General features: G+C 46.6%; 1 protein-coding gene across 1 annotated transcript in view; it reads left to right on the top strand.

Annotated features, from left to right (window-relative positions):
* The first annotated feature begins 211 nt into the window (after positions 1-211).
* LOC137259711 (neogenin-like) overlaps positions 212-17623 on the top strand; it is a 28393-nt gene continuing 10981 nt past the window's right edge. Inside the window, exons 1-18 of the mRNA XM_067797301.1 lie at positions 212-230; positions 599-904; positions 1136-1464; positions 3046-3196; positions 3276-3440; positions 4512-4721; positions 5509-5667; positions 6946-7097; positions 7657-7828; positions 8397-8536; positions 8901-9069; positions 9416-9750; positions 10446-10587; positions 10762-10863; positions 14177-14392; positions 14756-14842; positions 15248-15582; positions 16216-16360. Coding sequence (XP_067653402.1) covers positions 212-230; positions 599-904; positions 1136-1464; positions 3046-3196; positions 3276-3440; positions 4512-4721; positions 5509-5667; positions 6946-7097; positions 7657-7828; positions 8397-8536; positions 8901-9069; positions 9416-9750; positions 10446-10587; positions 10762-10863; positions 14177-14392; positions 14756-14842; positions 15248-15582; positions 16216-16360 — 3334 coding nt within the window. The remainder of the gene's footprint in view (positions 231-598; positions 905-1135; positions 1465-3045; positions 3197-3275; positions 3441-4511; positions 4722-5508; positions 5668-6945; positions 7098-7656; positions 7829-8396; positions 8537-8900; positions 9070-9415; positions 9751-10445; positions 10588-10761; positions 10864-14176; positions 14393-14755; positions 14843-15247; positions 15583-16215; positions 16361-17623) is intronic.

The raw sequence follows: 17623 nt of genomic DNA, 5'->3' as shown, positions 1-17623 counted from the left end.
ACTTATCCAGATAGGTGAAGCGTTTAGTCATGCACGTATTAGACAGTTGTCCAGGTAGGTTAAACGTTTTTTCATGCACATGGGAGCCACTTATCCAGGTAGGTGAAACGTTTATTCATGCACATGGGAGCCGCTTGTCCAGGTAGGTGAAGCGTTTAGTCATGCACGTGGGAGGCATTTGTCCACGTAGGTGAAACGTTTATTAGTGCACATGGGAGCCACTTATCCAGGTAGGTGAAACGTTTATTCATGCACATGGGAGCCGCTTGTCCAGGTAGGTGAAGCGTTTAGTCATGCACGTGGGAGGCATTTGTCCACGTAGGTGTAACGTTTATTAGTGCACATGGGAGACACTTATCCAGGTAGGTGAAACGTTTAGTCATGCACGTAGGGGACAGATGTCCAGGGCCTCCTGCCACAGAGCACTAAGGTGATCGTAAGTCTGTCAGGTAACCTTAGTGCAATGTTAAAGAAGGGGAGAATGAGAGTTAAGGTTAATCTCAGCTTGTTTCGTGAAAGAAGCCTTACAGCGTGTGTTCCTCCACATGAGGACTATAGGTACTTATTGTGCTGGAAACATAGGACATACCTGTTGCAGTGTCTGTGAAACTTCCTCAACCGGAGATCATCTCCACATCAGTTGTCTCCCCTAGTGAGATCCTCGTCAGATGGCATGACCCTGGGCTGGGGGAGTTCCAGCAACTGGACAGCCGCCACTACAACATCAAGTACCACAAACATCAGCACCGAGGTCACCGCCTCCAGGTCACTGGGGTCAAGGACACGAGTGCGGTCGTTGCAAGTCTACAATCAAATACTACTTATGTGTTCCGGGTAAAGGCAGTTAAAGGTCAGGATTCAAGTGCTTGGAGTGAGACTGCCGTCAACCGGACATATCCTGTGGGTAAGATGAATGAATTTATATCCGTGTTGCCATGGTAGCTTGCTCTCCTCCATTGTTATCACACGGGATTGAGTGTGTATTTATTTCATACCTACACAAAGACTCATTCACCACGATGCACCAACTAAGAATTCATCCGACGTACTGTTTAGATGAGAGTATAACACACCTCGTACAGCTGCCGTTCCCATCCTTACACTGTCTACCTAATCTCGTCACGCTGTCTTCCAGACACTTTCGTTCACGTCGAGGCGACGACGATGACGTCAACCTCTATAGTCGTGGCATGGACGCTGCCGAGGAAACACGTCAACGCGTCGCTTGCCTACATCATCTTCTGGTCAGAGGAACAGCAAGAAGCCAACAAGGTCAAAGTCAGCGCAGAGGCACGCTCACACCTGTTCGATAACTTGACACCAGGCAGAAGGTACAACTTCAGACTCGTATCCAAGGCAACTGGCGACGGCATTGTCTCCACTGCAACCGTCTCCACAGCAACTTTCACTGACAGGCCAAGCAAACCTCCACGAAATCTGAAGTTAGAAGTTCAAGGACAAGGGGTAACGTACTTGTCACACAGCATTAAATACATGTTCAGGGCCCGAGAGTAAGGAATTGTCATACATCATTAAATACATGTTGAGGGCCCGAGAGTAAGGAATTATCATGCGTCATTAAATACATGTTCTGAGCCTGACAGGAGGTAATTATCATCCATCATTAAATACATGTTGAGGGCCCGTGAGTAACGAATTGTCATACATCATGACATACATATTCATCGCCATAATGTAACAAACTGTCATACACCATTAAAATATATGTTCAGGGCCAGAGAGTAACGAATTGTCTTACACCAATAAATACACGTTCGAGGTCGTCAGTAAGGTATTGTCATGCATCATTAAACATATCTTCATGGCTTGAGAGTAAGGATTGCAGCATAGACATTCAGCAGGGCCAGACAGAAATAAATTGTTATACACCATTAAATACAATTATCACTTGTTAATTAGCCTTTTGTTGTATCTAGCAAGCGATAATAACAAATAATAAAGGGATAACAAAGGATTACCCTCCACGAGTACCCTCCGTCCTCAGGCGTCATGTCCACACTGACCAGAAGAAGTAAGAACATGTGTTCTACAAGTCTACGTGATGAAATCAAGAACTTGAAAGATGTGTTCGTCAAACTTCACAACTACCCACCCTGTTAGTGAACACGACAATTGCATCAGCTGTATCACCGCCAACTACCAAACACCTGGCCCTGAATCTGCTCCTATACATATTTCCATCCCATACATTTCCAAACCTTCCCACCATATCAGAAAGGTTCCTCAGCAACAATCAGGCACAGACACCGCTTTCCCAACCTCTGCTACTATCAAGAACCCCCTGCAGGCCATTGGAAGAAAACACACATAAACCACTAAACCAAAACCCAAAGGCGTAATTTACAAATCTGGCTGCAGTTGTGGACACTCATACACACGCGAAACACCCAGACCCCTCAACACCAGACGCAAGGAACATCAAACATCAAACATCAAATGGGACCAGAAATCAGCGGATCAGACCACATATAACTCATCCCAGTCACCAGATCAACTGGACTGACTTCGCCATTCTCGCCACAAAAACCCAAACAATAAGACTTTACCAAACGCAAGACAACTCAAGGAATCAATATCGGACGATACCGACCCCAGATGAACACAGACCGAGGCTACCCCAACTCCACTGACTAGGATGAGCTCATCAATCAACCGTAACCTTATCAAACAATGTACGATGTGTGCCTACTGGCCTCTATGTATTTCCATGCAGCTCTCCCTCTGTTATCATGACATTTTTAATCTTGTATTATCCTACGCTCTGTGTATCACAGGCTTCTACTGGCCTCCATGTTTATCCTGAGAATCCTTTGTTATCTATTTATTCGCTATCATCACTTGTTAATTAGCCCTCTGTTGTATGTACATATCACCTCTTGTCACCATGTATCAATCACACTTGAAACTAAAACATAAACCTGTATCGTCGTCTTCTAGAATAAAAGAAGTTGTCATCGATACACACTTTTTCTATTCTATCTATGTGTTTCGGGTGTTTCATGTTTCAGGTGCTTCATGTTTCAGGTGGCCCGCGTGTCTTGGAACCCGCCCCCGGCCCGGAAGCGACATGGGGTCATCACGCAGTATAAAATCCAATACAAGCGTCGGGGTAGTCGCCGCGGTGACGTCTGTACAGTGATGACGTCACGAAAACCACTGGAATACATCCTTACAGGTAAGTGACGTCACGATAGCCCCTGGAATATGTCCCTTTACTATCCACGGTGCATGGTAAAATCTTTACGATCTTTCAGATTTAGAGCAGAGCGCCACTTACCGGGTACGCGTGGCAGCGAGGACAGTGAACGGTACGGGGCCCTACACCAAGTGGGCGAGTGTAGCCACAGGAGGGGGGCGGGGCAGTGATGAAGACGTCGACACAGACGGCCGTCGCAGAGCTAGCCGCAAGTCCAGAAAAGGTAATGTCTGACTACAGATCACAGAGAAGTAGAGAATGAAAACATAGTGTCACTGTATCTAAGGTGATGCTGGTTAGGTGCGTTACCAGCATCCCAACATGGCGGCAGGGAGGTCGTTTGGTGCGTTACCAGCATCCCAACATGACGGCAGGGAGGTCGTTTGGTGCGTTACCAGCATCCCAACATGGCGGCAGGGAGGTCGTTTGGTGCGTTACCAGCATCCCAACATGGCGGCAGGGAGGTCGTTTGGTGCGTTACCAGCATCCCAACATGGCGGCAGGGAGGTCGTTTGGTGCGTTACCAGCATCCCAACATGGCGGCAGGGAGGTCGTTTGGTGCGTTACCAGCATCCCAACATGGCGGCAGGGAGGTCGTTTGGTGCGTTACCAGCATCCCAACATGGCGCCATGGCAGGGAGGTCGTTTGGCGCGTTACCAGCATCCCAACATGGCGGCAGGGAGGTCGTTTGGCGCGTTATCAGCATCCCAACATGGCGGCAGGGAGGTCGTTTGGTGCGTTACCAGCATCCCAACATGGCGGCAGGGAGGTCGTTTGGTGCGTTACCAGCATCCCAACATGGCGGCAGGGAGGTCGTTTGGTGCGTTACCAGCATCCCAACATGGCGGCAGGGAGGTCGTTTGGCGCGTTACCAGCATCCCAACATGGCGGCAGGGAGGTCGTTTGGCGCGTTACCAGCATCCCAACATGGCGGCAGGGAGGTCGTTTGGCGCGTTACCAGCATCCCAACATGGCGGCAGGGAGGCTGCTTGGCGATCTCACGAATTAGCAGGCTTTAAGGTGTATACAATCAACATTACTAGTATTTAGCACACCGATAAACCTTGATGGTACAAATACATTGAATGCACTGAATTTGCTCATTAATGCACATGTGTTGAAGAATATATGTATTTTTGAAATCCTGCGAGGATGTCGAACTGTTTAAGGACGTCCTTGCGGGGTGCTGGTTACTAGTATCACTGTGAGTATAGGGGTTAGTCTCCGATGTGTCGTCGGTGCTATGGATGTTCAATGCTTGATACGTTTTTAAGAATCTAGTTTTGTTTTAAGGCAAAAGGAAAGGTTCCAAACACCGAGCTGGGTCTGCAAGCCCACGCCCCACAGAAGTGATTTCCACCGAGTCCGTATACCCCGGTATCCCCGAGAACCTCCACGTGTTTGACGTGACCAGCACCAGTGTCGGCCTGAGGTGGACAGCTCCCGCTGTGCCGGAGTGCTGCCCCCTGGTTGCATACAGGATCTTGGTTCAGGACATGACAGGTGGGTAATAACTAAATAACTAATAGGTTGTGGGTAAAAGGTAAAAGTGAAAATAATGGATAACGTATGGCCATTGTGTGGTTTTGATCAAGGGAGATAATCAAGAAAATGCTAAAAAGTACATTCAGACAACGTTATCACGTCCCACATATAGAGACATCGTAACAACATCTGCCACAGTATTCCGTGTAAGGGATTCACAGGGTACAGCTTGGAAAGGCTGGTCGTATGCAAGGGCCATAGATAACTAGACGTAATATCTCTCCCCTAGCATAAATGTACAGCTGTAAAAACATTGCGTCGAATGGAAAGAGATAAACACACATAAAACATCCACAGAGACTACCAACCGCCCTTCCCAAGGGAGTAAGTCAGCTTGAACGTGATATCGTCGCCCGCACTAACACAGACACTGTTGTTGTTTCAATGAACCAACTAGAGCGGGATATCGTCACCGGCACTAACACAGACACTGATGTTGTTTCAGTGAACCAACTAGAGCGGGATATCGTCACCGGCACTAACACAGAGACTGATGTTGTTTCAGTGAACCAACTAGAACGGGATATCGTCACCGGCACTAACACAGACACTGATGTTGTTTCAGTGGACCAACTAGAGCGGGATATCGTCACCGGCACTAACACAGAGACTGTTGTTGTTTCAGTGAACCAACTAGAGCGGGATATCGTCACCGGCACTAACACAGACACTGATGTTGTTTCAGTGAACCAACTAGAGCGGGATATCGTCACCGGCACTAACACAGAGACTGTTGTTGTTTCAGTGAACCAACTAGAGCGGGATATCGTCACCGGCACTAACACAGAGACTGTTGTCGAGTTTCTTGATCCTGGCACAGAGTACGCCATTAATATTACCTCTTTCAACATACGACGTTCCAGCGAACAATCACCCATGATCTATGTCACCACGTCACCAGCAGGTATTTAATGCGTTACCACGTCACCAGCAGGTATTTAATGCGTCACCACGTCACCAGCAGGTATTTGATGCGTCACCTCGTCACCAGCAGGCATTAAATACGTCCCCACGCAGTAGGTATTTAATGCGTCACCTCGTCACCAGTATGTGTTTATTGCGTCACCTCATCACCGGCAGGTATTTAATGCGTCACCTCGTCACCAGTAGGTGTTTAATGCATCACCTTGTCACAGTAGGTATTCAATGCGTCACCTCGTCAGCAGTAGGTATTTAATGCGTCACCTCGTCACCAGCAGGCATTAAATACGTCCCTACGCAGTAGGTGTTTAATGCGTCACCTTGTCACCAGTAGGTATTTAATGCGTCACCTCGTCACCAGCAGGTATTTAATGCATCACCTTGTCACCAGCAGGTATTTCATGCGTCACCTCGTCACCAGTAGGTATTCAATGTGTCACTTCGTCTCCAGCAGGTAAGTAATGCGTCTCCATGTCACCAGCAGGTAATTACCAACAGGGATGTGATTCGTAACCATTAATACAACACGCCACAACGTTGCTGGTCGCTTGTGTGATACACTTGACATGCTTTCACCTGTTTGGGAGAAACGCATTTCAGACAACTGGTGTGAAACGTGCGCGATCGAATTCTAGGTCAATAATAAAATGGTTGAGTTTTTCATTACCAACGCCTTGCCTATCACGGGTATGGCGGAACGTTTTGTGGTTGGCTTCAAAAGAAGTAGGTAGAAAATAGTCAGCCGTATGACTTCACTGATGCCAGTTGTTTTAGATACTAGTGAAGTTCAGTAACAATGAGAACATCAAAAGTTTAGACACACTACTGTCACTGTAGCCAGTGACTTCAGTTAAATGTCCTGAACATTTAAAAAAAATCCATACCGTGAAATGGTTGTTTACACATGAACCGATGTATTGTAAAAAAAATCCATAACATTTAAAAAGTTATTGTCATAGGTTCAATAAATGCTGAATGTGAAAACTGAAGAATTCTTGACAAAGCTTTACACTAAAACGCAGCTGTTCACGACAGTTGCACATGCAATTTGATGCACGATACTCCAGCAAATCATCTGCATTATGTTTACAGTTGGTTGCCCCAAATTAGTAGAGAAAGTCATCTTTGATGTGAGTGCTTTAGGTGAGTCTAACAGGATGTGATGTGTAGTATGTGTATATCGATGGTAAATGCGAGGTCTCAGTTAACTATCTTCATGCCAACAATATAAGACACGTGACTACTGTATGCTCTGTTGCAGTGTCCCCCGTGGTGCAGGCGTTCGGGAGCACGGTGCTGGTTGGGGGACGAGCCAACTTGACCTGCATTGTCCGGGGCGACCCTGTCCCCACTGTCAGCTGGTACCGTCAGGGCATGTTGGCACCATTCTATGAACAACGGTCCTTCAACATGGTAATACACTTCATGTTCGGGTCCCGGTTTCTCGAAACAAACTTAAGTTTCCATTGAAATCTGAAACTGAGTTTGAAAATTTGAAACAGCTGAATTTCTAACTAAGCTCCACCTTTTCAAAATAAAAAAGTCCAAACAACTAAAGAAATATGTCCACTAACCTCGGATTGTCTGCTAAGTTTGAGTTTGATACCGATTTCCGTTCATTCTGGAAAATGCATGTTCCTGCGTTTCCTCAAATTTAAGCAAAATTTAAGCAAACGTAGGTAAAGGAATCGGGGCCTGGTCGATGTGTTGTGACTGGGTGTACACGCCTGTACTACATGTATACGCCTTTAGCAATTTTCCAGCAATATCAGACCAGTGAGACAGATGCATGTTCTGTTTGAAAAACGTTTATGTGTCCTGTGCTACACTCATGCTGCTGATCACTGGACTGTCTGAACCAGACTCGGTCATTTACAAACTGCTGCCATGTTGCTGGAATACTGCTCAGTGCGGCGTTAAACAACACACAACCAGCGATATTCTAATGGACGAATGTGTCCCCCTATTGTAGTTAGTCCACGCCCAGCACGACGTGATGGTGATCAAACACATACACCTTGCACAACGACGCATTGAAAGTCACCTCATCATCGACGCCGTGCAACTCCGGCATTCCGGCCGCTACATCTGCTCAGCTGAGAGCGACCCCGCTGTCAACACGACTGTACAGCTCCACGTTCACGGTGAGAAAGGAGTTCAGAATGACATGTTCCTGTGTCTATGTGCGGAACAGTGGTGAATCAGTGGTGAATCAGTGGTGAAACAGTGGTGAATCAGTGGTGAATCAGTGGTGAAACAGTGGTGAATCAGTGGTGAAACAATGGTGAATCAGTAGTGAAACAGTGGTGAAACAGTGGTGAATCAGTGGCATTATACTGTGAATATTTCAGCTTACTTTCAGAGTTCCAAAGGTATGCTCTGATTAGTTCACCTTTAGTGATTTAGGGATGTCAGGTGTATACTGTTTCATATTACTGTGTGACTGTTTCACTATGCTGTGACTGTTTCACTATGTTGTGACTGTTTCACCATACTGTGACTGTTTCACTATGTTGTGACTGTTTCATATTACTGTGACTGTTTCACTATGTTGTGACTGTTTCACCATACTGTGACTGTTTCACTATGCTGTGACTGTTTCACCATAGTGTGACTGTTTCACTATGTTGTGACTGTTTCACCGTACTGTGATGAGGACGGGGAGGACTGTTTTACCATGTTGTGACTTTCACCCCGCTGCGACTGTTCCAGCGCTCCCAAGGTTCCTGGAGGTTGAGAGGAAGCACGCGATGGTGAACGAGGCTGCTGCCGTGTCCTGTGTCGTGTCCGGGGTTCCCCTGCCTCGCGTGGTCTGGTCCAGGTTTGAGGATGGACTCGTCTTCCACGAAAAGGTAACAAACAGTGACGTCAGTTAGCTGTAGGTTCAAAGAATGGGGAGGACTGGGTAAAGTGTGTGAGGATGGAGGACTATTGACCGTTGGTGCGATGAGGGATAGGGGGATATCGGGTTGTACTTGCGACATTTTGTGGGGTTTAGATGAAGTAAGTGTAGTACTGGTGACAGTTTCGGGGGATGGGAGAACCAGGGGTAGTAACTTTGACAGTTTGGGGAGAGGGGGTTGTGGGGTCGTGGGGGGTGGGTGGAGCTAACTGAAAACATACATTACTTGGATCAAATGTCAACACTGTATGTACATCCTCGTGATGAACCCACCCGGGCAGTGGAGGCCATATCACACCCAAGGTTATTTGCAGAAGCCCGGATCTAGAGTGTATGTGACGTCATCAGTGGACGAAGAGACGCATATCGTGAACAAAACACTGCACTTCTCTGCCCTACGATTGTCGGACGAGGGGAATTACACATGTCAGGCCAAGCATGGAGAGTACTCAACGTGGCGGGTAGTGCCTCTCACACTGGAGGGTAGGTAGTGCCTCTCACACTGGAGGGTAGGTAGTGCCTATCACGCTGGAGGGTAGGTAGTGCCTATCACGCTGGAGGGTAGGTAGTGCCTCTCACACTGGAGGGTAGGTAGTGCTCCTCACACTGGAGGGTAGGTAGTGCCTCTCACACTGGAGGGTAGGTAGTGCCTCTCACACTGGAGGGTAGGTAGTGCTCCTCACACTGGAGGGTAGGTAGTGCCTCTCACACTGGAAGGTAGGTAGTGCGTCTTTGTATAACCTTTCTATAATATGATGTTGCGCGATGTGAAATTAATTGTGGGTGTGTTGTGTAGTTGGTGTGACGTTGTTATGCTGTCATGCTGCAGTGCCACCGCCACCTCCCGTGTCCAACATTCAAGCGCTAGCTGTGTCGCCATCAAAGATCAGCATCGTTTGGGACGATCCCGTTGATTACAAATTCCCCATAACAGCTTACAATATCATCTACCGACCTGGACAGTCACGTCGCTTAAGAACTGTCAATACTACGTCCCGTCGTCTCGAGATCGGTGACCTTCACCCAAATCTGACCTACACAATGAGCGTGCGGGCCATCAACACTCACGGCGTGGGGAAGATCAGCCCCCAGGTGGAGGCACGGACTCTCCCCAACACCGACCTCCAACCTGCCAACGTGTCCGCAGTCGCCCTGAACAGCTCGGTAAGTCAAATGACGTCACCATACTTCCCGAGTAGTAACGTAAGAGGGGATTCTGCCCCATTTCACTGACAGTCATTTCTTTCCTAGTTGTGGCTCCCTATCAGACCCACATGGACAGTCGGTATCAGTGTCATTGAGACATTACATTGTAATTGGGCCTGATCCATTATTAACAGTGGAAAGGCAGAAACAGTGTGGGCAAGGTCTAGGGCTCTTGCATGTATATTTATGGTCTTGTTTACTGGTCTGTTTTCCTAGTTCAGTCAGTTGAATTTTTCACAAGGTTTATACCTCATTTCTTTGAGTCCCAGCTAGGGAAAAATATAAGTACTGACACAAAATGAGGACATGGAAGTAGTGCAGGTTTTATGTTGTCATATATCAGTATCTGTATAATCAATATTTGGCATGTTCTGATCATCTGGCCTGTTCCCGTCTCTCCATACACAACAAAACTGATGATTGCCAGTATCATGGGATTTACGGACATAATGTAACTGATCACAATAAATCAGGTGTGTATGTATTTTAGACAACAATGTCCAGTGTCCAAGAGTAAGAGCATTTCTGTGGAAGTGAGGGCAGTACTTTGAGCCACCCACCCAGACCCATGTAGCAAAGGTTCTGTTTGTTTCAGATAATTCAGCAGGGATAGAATGGGAAGTACGATGTTGTGATGGTTGTGTTTGTTTCAGATGATTCAGCTGGAATGGGAAGCACCAAGTCACATAGACCCGATGTACATTCAAGGATACACTATCTACTATAAGAGAATGAATGACTCACGGTCGGAAAAACTCTTCTTGGCAGGAAATAGAAATAAGCAATTCCTCGTAGGTAAGTGTCAGACCCTTGCAGCAAAGTTCATGTGTAATCAACCTTGCCTTGTCTGTGTTTACCTTTTGGTCATTGCTGCACTGAATGAAGTGTGTGTGATGTCTACAGAGTTGTCTGTCTTGTGGTGTCTCTCTACCTGGAATATATTGTTGACGCTGCAGCATATCTCTGCAGGTTTGGGTCAAGAGGACAACGTTGTGCTGCGCATTGCCACGGTGCTCACCTGGGGGCAGGAGGCTCCTTCACGGGAAATTCGCATCAGGAAGAGTGCGTCAGGTACAAGAGGCCGTCCACAAAATATCCACGAATCACTGGTTATGGTTTGGTGTTTCACGCCACACTCAGCAATATTGCAGCTATATTGCGGCAATAATTGAACAGCGATTAGCTGTTCAGTGACCAACAGCATGAACATCAATCTAAGAAATTTGGATACGATAACACTTGTCGATAAGTCAGCAAACCTGATCACCCAATGGCGAGAGTTCATTGGTTATAGAGGATGTAGTGAAGTGAGTCTAGTTTTACGCCGCCTTGAGCAATATTCCAGCAATATGACGGCGGGAGTGAGTAGTAATGTGACAGTGACAGTTCCGGGCACATAGTAATGTGACAGTGGCAGTTCTGGCACATAGTAATGTGACAGTGACAGTTCCGGGCACATAGTAATGTGACAGTGACAGTTCCGGGCACATAGTAATGTGACAGTGACAGTTCCGGGCACATAGTAATGTGACAGTGACAGTTCCGGGCACATAGTAATGTGACAGTGGCAGTTCCGGCACATAGTAATGTGACAGTGACAGTTCCGGGCACATAGTAATGTGACAGTGACAGTTCCGGGCACATAGTAATGTGACAGTGACAGTTCCGGGCACATAGTAATGTGACAGTGGCAGTTCCATTCACATAGTAATGTGACAGTGACAGTTCCGGGCACATAGTAATGTGGCAGTGGCAGTTCCGTTCACATAGTAATGTGACAGTGACAGTTCCGGGCACATCGTAATGTGACAGTGACAGTTCCGGGCACATCGTAATGTGACAGTGGCAGTTCCGGGCACATAGTAATGTGACAGTGACAGTTCCGGGCACATAGTAATGTGACAGTGACAGTTCTGGGCACATAGTAATGTGACAGTGACAGTTCCGTTCACATAGTAATGTGACAGTGGCAGTTCCGGGCACATAGTACTGTGGCAGTATCAGTTCCGTTCACATAGCAATGTGACAGTGACAGTTCCGGGCACATAGCAATGTGACAGTGGCAGTTCCGGGCACTTAGTAATGTGACAGTGACAGTTCCGGGCACATAGTAATGTGACAGTATCAGTTCCGGGCACATAGTAATGTGACAGTGACAGTTCCGTTCACATAGTAATGTGACAGTGACAGTTCCGGCCACATAGTAATGTGACAGTGACAGTTCCGGGCACATAGTAATGTGACAGTGACAGTTCCGTTCACATAGTAATGTGACAGTGACAGTTCCGGGCACATAGTAATGTGACAGTGACAGTTCCGGGCACATAGTAATGTGACAGTGACAGTTCCTGGCACATAGTAATGTGGCAGTATCAGTTCCGTTCACATAGTAATGTGACAGTGACAGTTCCGGGCACATAGTAATGTGACAGTGGCAGTTCCGTTCACATAGTAATGTGACAGTGACAGTTCCGGGCACATAGTAATGTGGCAGTATCAGTTCCGTTCACATAGTAATGTGACAGTGACAGTTCCGGGCACATAGTAATGTGGCAGTATCAGTTCCGTTCACATAGTAATGTGACAGTGACAGTTCCGGGCACATAGTAATGTGACAGTGACAGTTCCGGGCACATAGTAATGTGACAGTGGCAGTTCCGTTCACATAGTAATGTGACAGTGACAGTTCCGGGCACATTGTACTGTGGCAGTATCAGTTCCGTTCACATAGCAATGTGGCAGTGACAGTTCCGGCCACATCGTAATGTGACAGTGACAGTTCTAGACGATGGGAAAGATGCCTCCTGGCGAGAACAGCAATTTGATTGGCTGTTTGAAAACGATTTCATGAAATATGTCTCATCTGATCATATTGTGTCTACGGGAATATTTCATTTGAAATTGACGCCGGGAGTTTCAAATGAAATATTCCCGTGCTTCAAATACTCAATAACACCCGGAAATTGGCCAACACATGATGTTTATCGACATTGTAAACACAAAATTAAACCAACGGGTTTTACTGTCTGCACTTGTTTACATCGAGAACAAGTACAGCAGTGAAGTGTCATCAGCTGGCCGTTTCAGCTGGTTCCCATGGTAGCATCTGGAGTTGCTCATTTGTGACGTCATTCTAACTTTACATCACAATATGATTTGAATGACGTCACCACTGTTGATGACGCAACAAAACAATTGTTTGCGAGGTTTCTACGTGTCAGTACGCAGCAAATAGTCTTGCAGTTTCCGGGAATTCAATACCATTTGATCATGTGTTTCAACCAATCAGATTACAGAATACAGTGACTTTTGGTTTACAATGTAATAGTGGAGTTCGCCAAAGCTGCGTCTTGAGCCCTTTCTTGTTTTCTATTTTTATAAATGCATCGCCCAGAATTAACCCAGTTGTTTCTACTTCTATTTGCGGATGATGTTATTCTGTTCTCTGACACCATTCATTGCAAGGAATATCAGCTACATGTTAACTTAGATAAATCCAAAACTGTTGTGTTTAGAAATGGTGGCAGCTTACTAAGCACTGACTGTGTTTCATCATATAGATATCTAGGAATAGTCTTTTTTCACAGACACTATCATAGCACAAGTACTTTGAGAGCTCTATTTTACAATCCAAAAACACTTTGTTTGGTATTTTGAAAAGTTCATCAAAGTTTGAACATATGAAATGTGACGTGTTCTTCATTCTCTATTTAAACCTCTTTTTGGTAGTGAACCATATCTGCATTGCAAAGCTATCAAGAAATTCTGTTTTGCTTAAGCTAAATTCAGATGTAGTTCACACCAATTGAATATAGAAATGGGTAGATATACAAAAACACCAAAACGCTTAAGATTGTGTGAAATGTGTTCCTGTAACTACGTGGAAAATGAGCATCATTTCTTGTTGATGTGTTGTGCTTACGATGACCTACGTAACCGTTTTATTCCCGCTGATGTTTTCACTCATCCAGCTGTGTGTAAATTCAACCGACTAATGTGTAATGCTACTCCTATGATCTTACGAAATCTTGCCATGTTTATATTTTACGCTAATGATCAGCGTCACCGCAGCTTGAAGGCTGGAAATGTATCTGTATCATGGGCCGATGGCCTACATTCACATGACTAAAGAAAGAAAATGAAGGGGTATTTTACTGATGGATGGAGATTAACCACGTGCAGTGAACAGTGCCATGCTTTAACTGCAATATTTCTGGTGTGTTTGGGTTCAAAGATTTTGTACCAGTCTCTGGAAAGCTAAACCTTCTTCTGAACACAAAAGGTATACATTCCATGATCACAAGTGTTTTAAAAAGAATATTTTCAGTGGCGGCTCCAAAATGCGATATTTATTACATTATTAAACCCTAGTCTGTTATTTCAGAACGTGTGCCACCCCCCGCTCCTCGTCGGCTGGTGACCACGCCCTCTACCAACTCCATACAGGTGTCATGGCGAGCTCCCGTTATCCCAGCGGGTAGAACTGACATGCAAGTCAGAGGTTACAAGATCAGGTACCAGATGGGGCTCACGAGGAGATTCCCTGAGAAACAAGTGCACGTGTCCGGGAGACTGTTGACGTACACGTTGAGGAACCTGAGTGAGTTGGCAGATGTGATAACTAAGATTCCATGAAGGAGGGAGGCCCGGTAGCCAAGGTGCCTCTTTTGTTCAAGAAAGAGTTTTTTCCTATGTTGAACCGAGTTTCCAGGCTTAAAATTGTATCAATGCTTCACCGAAGAGGCGCAAAACATGACTCACTCACTCGTATCCACTCACCCACTCGTACCCACCCACACTCCCTCCCTCGTACCCACCCACACTCACTCACTCCCTTCTCTCACTCACTCGTACAGCGAGCGCTGTAACCACTAGAGTACCTCATCACCCCAGTAGTATGAACTAACCAGGTGATCCTTAACTTCCCGTGAGTGGTATATATGCACATGTCTCTGTGTTTCAGCGTCTGGACAGGTGTACAGGGTGATGGTAGCAGCCTTCAATGAGCAGGGAGACAGTCGCTTCATCTCTGTTACTACCAGGACTAAAGGTAGGATTCATCTCTGCATTAATTGCTTATTTGTGTAACACGAAAGCCTCTGTGGAGTCCATCGGTACACTGAGTATACTTGTTTGTGTACCACGATCGCCACTGTGGAGTCCATCGGCACACTGAGAATACTTGTTTGTGTACCATGATCGCCTCTGTGGAGTCCATCGTTGCACTGAATATACTTGTTTGTGTACCATGATCGCCTCTGTGGAGTCCATCGGTACACTGGGTATACTTGCTTGTTTGTTTGCTTGGTGTGTAGCGTTTTATTCCAGCTGTGCGTCTCTGGTCTGTAAATAATCGTCTCCTGACATGGCAATCCAGTGATCAACATCATGAACATCGATCTACGCACTCGATTACATAAGTCAAGCAAGTCACGTGTTTGTGTTTTTGCTGCAGACATTGGCCCCGGGCCTGTTGTCGGGGCAACGACCACGCCCATGTCGTCCTCCGAGATCCTTGTCCAGTGGCTGGCACCCACACGGGGTCACGTGACTCACTACCACGTCCGGTACTGGCGGCCTGGGAAGCGAGACAAGCAGTCGGCTACACTGTACATTCCCAACACGCAGTACATCGCCGGCAGCCTGAGGAAGTACAGCAAATACAGGTTTGAGATCATACCGTATAACAACCAGCAGATCGGAGAAGTCGTTGTCGTCTATGCCAGCACCATGATTGACCGCCCAGACGCCCCTCCCAGGAAGGTCGATATGATGGCCATCAACGCTACGGTACGGTCCGGGTGTTGAGACAGAGAGGGTGTGGGGTGGCGGGGTGTGGGGTGGCGGGGAGTCAGACGGAATCGGAGAGGGACTAGAGGAAGAGTCAGATAAGCGAATAAGTGAGTGAGTGAGTGAGTGAATATCGTTGGGGTGAAAATTACCCCCCAAATTAAAACACAATTTTATTGAAACAAAACCAAGTTTCATTGTAGCTCTACACAATGTACTCTCTTAATGATTTTACAGACATTTCAGCCGTATTCCAGCAGTATCGCGGGGTCGGGATAGTAGGGTCGGGATAGTGAGGTCGGGATAGTGTGGCACCAGAAGCTCAAGAGAATGAGGGAAGAGGGCGGTTGCTGTTTAATGCCACATTCAGCAATATTCCAGTTACATGGCGGTGATGTGTAACTAATCGAGCTGTGGACCAGACAACGTCAAGGACCAGTGATCAACATCTGGGACATGATGACTATCGACCAAGTTTGACCACACGGTCCCGTCAGGATCTTCTTAAGACAGGCATTATCTGCTGGGGACCAATTTGAAATAGGTTGAACGATTCACGGATAACAAGGAGGTGAGGAAGAAAGGGACGAAACGAGAGTGAGAGTGAGGTTGTTTTAGTGATCTCTGTTTCAGGCGCTGCTGGTCAACTGGGAACCACCGCTCAAGGCGAATCAGAATGGACCAATCTCCGGATATAAGCTCGTCCTCAAGAAGAAGGCGGGCAAGAGGATGGCTAGCTTCAACGTTGCCGGCGCCAGACGGAACTACACCTTCAAGAGTGAGTTGAGAACACATCACTAGGCAGGTACACCTTCAAGAGTGAGTTGAGAACACGTCACTAAACAGGTACATCTTTAAGAGTGAGTTGAGAACACGTTACTAGACAGGTACACCTTCAAGAGTGAGTTGAGAACACGTCACTAAACAGGTACATCTTTAAGAGTGAGTTGAGAACACGTCACTAGACAGGTACACCTTCAGGAGTGAGCTGAGAGCGCGTCACTAGACAGGTACACCTTCAAAAGTGAGTTGAGAACACGTCACTAGACAGGTACACCTTCAGGAGTGAGCTGAGAGCGCGTCACTAGACAGGTACACCTTCAAGAGTGAGTTGAGAACACGTCACTAAACAGGTACACTTTCAGGAGTGAGTTGAGAACACGTCACTAGACAGGTACACCTTCAGGAGTGAGTTGAGAACACGTCACTAGACAGGTACACCTTCAAGAGTGAGTTGAGAACACGTCACTAGACAGGTACACCTTCAAGAGTGAGTTGAGAACACGTCACTAGACAGGTACACCTTCAGGAGTGAGTTGAGAACACGTCACTAGACAGGTACACCTTCAAGAGTGAGTTGAGAACACGTCACTAGACAGGTACACCTTCAGGAGTGAGTTGAGAACACGTCACTAGACAGGTGCACCTTCAAGAGTGAGTTGAGAACACGTCACTAGACAGGTACACCTTCAAGAGTGAGTTGAGAACACGTCACTAGACAGGTACACCTTCAAGAGTGAGTTGAGAACACGTCACTAGACAGGTACACCTTCAGGAGTGAGTTGAGAACACGTCACTAGACAGGTACACCTTCAAGAGTGAGTTGAGAACACGTCACTAGACAGGTACACCTTCAAGAGTGAGTTGAGAGCGCGTCACTAGACAGGTACACCTTCAAGAGTGAGTTGAGAACACGTCACTAGACAGGGACACCTTCAAGAGTGAGTTGAGAACACGTCACTAGACAGGTACACCTTCAAGAGTGAGTTGAGAACACGTCACTAGACAGGTACACCTTCAAGAGTGAGTTGAGAACACGTCACTAGACAGGTACACCTTCAAGAGTGAGTTGAGAGCGCGTCACTAGACAGGTACACCTTCAAGAGTGAGTTGAGAACACGTCACTAGACAGGTACACCTTCAAGAGTGAGTTGAGAACACGTCACTAGACAGGTACACCTTCAAGAGTGAGTTGAGAACACGTCACTAGACAGGTACACCTTCAAGAGTGAGTTGAGAACACGTCACTAGACAGGTACAC

This window comes from Haliotis asinina, chromosome 13, assembly GCF_037392515.1.
Source record: "Haliotis asinina isolate JCU_RB_2024 chromosome 13, JCU_Hal_asi_v2, whole genome shotgun sequence".
Taxonomy (NCBI): Eukaryota; Metazoa; Mollusca; class Gastropoda; order Lepetellida; family Haliotidae; genus Haliotis; species Haliotis asinina.
This window is presented reverse-complemented; position numbering and strand designations above follow the sequence as displayed.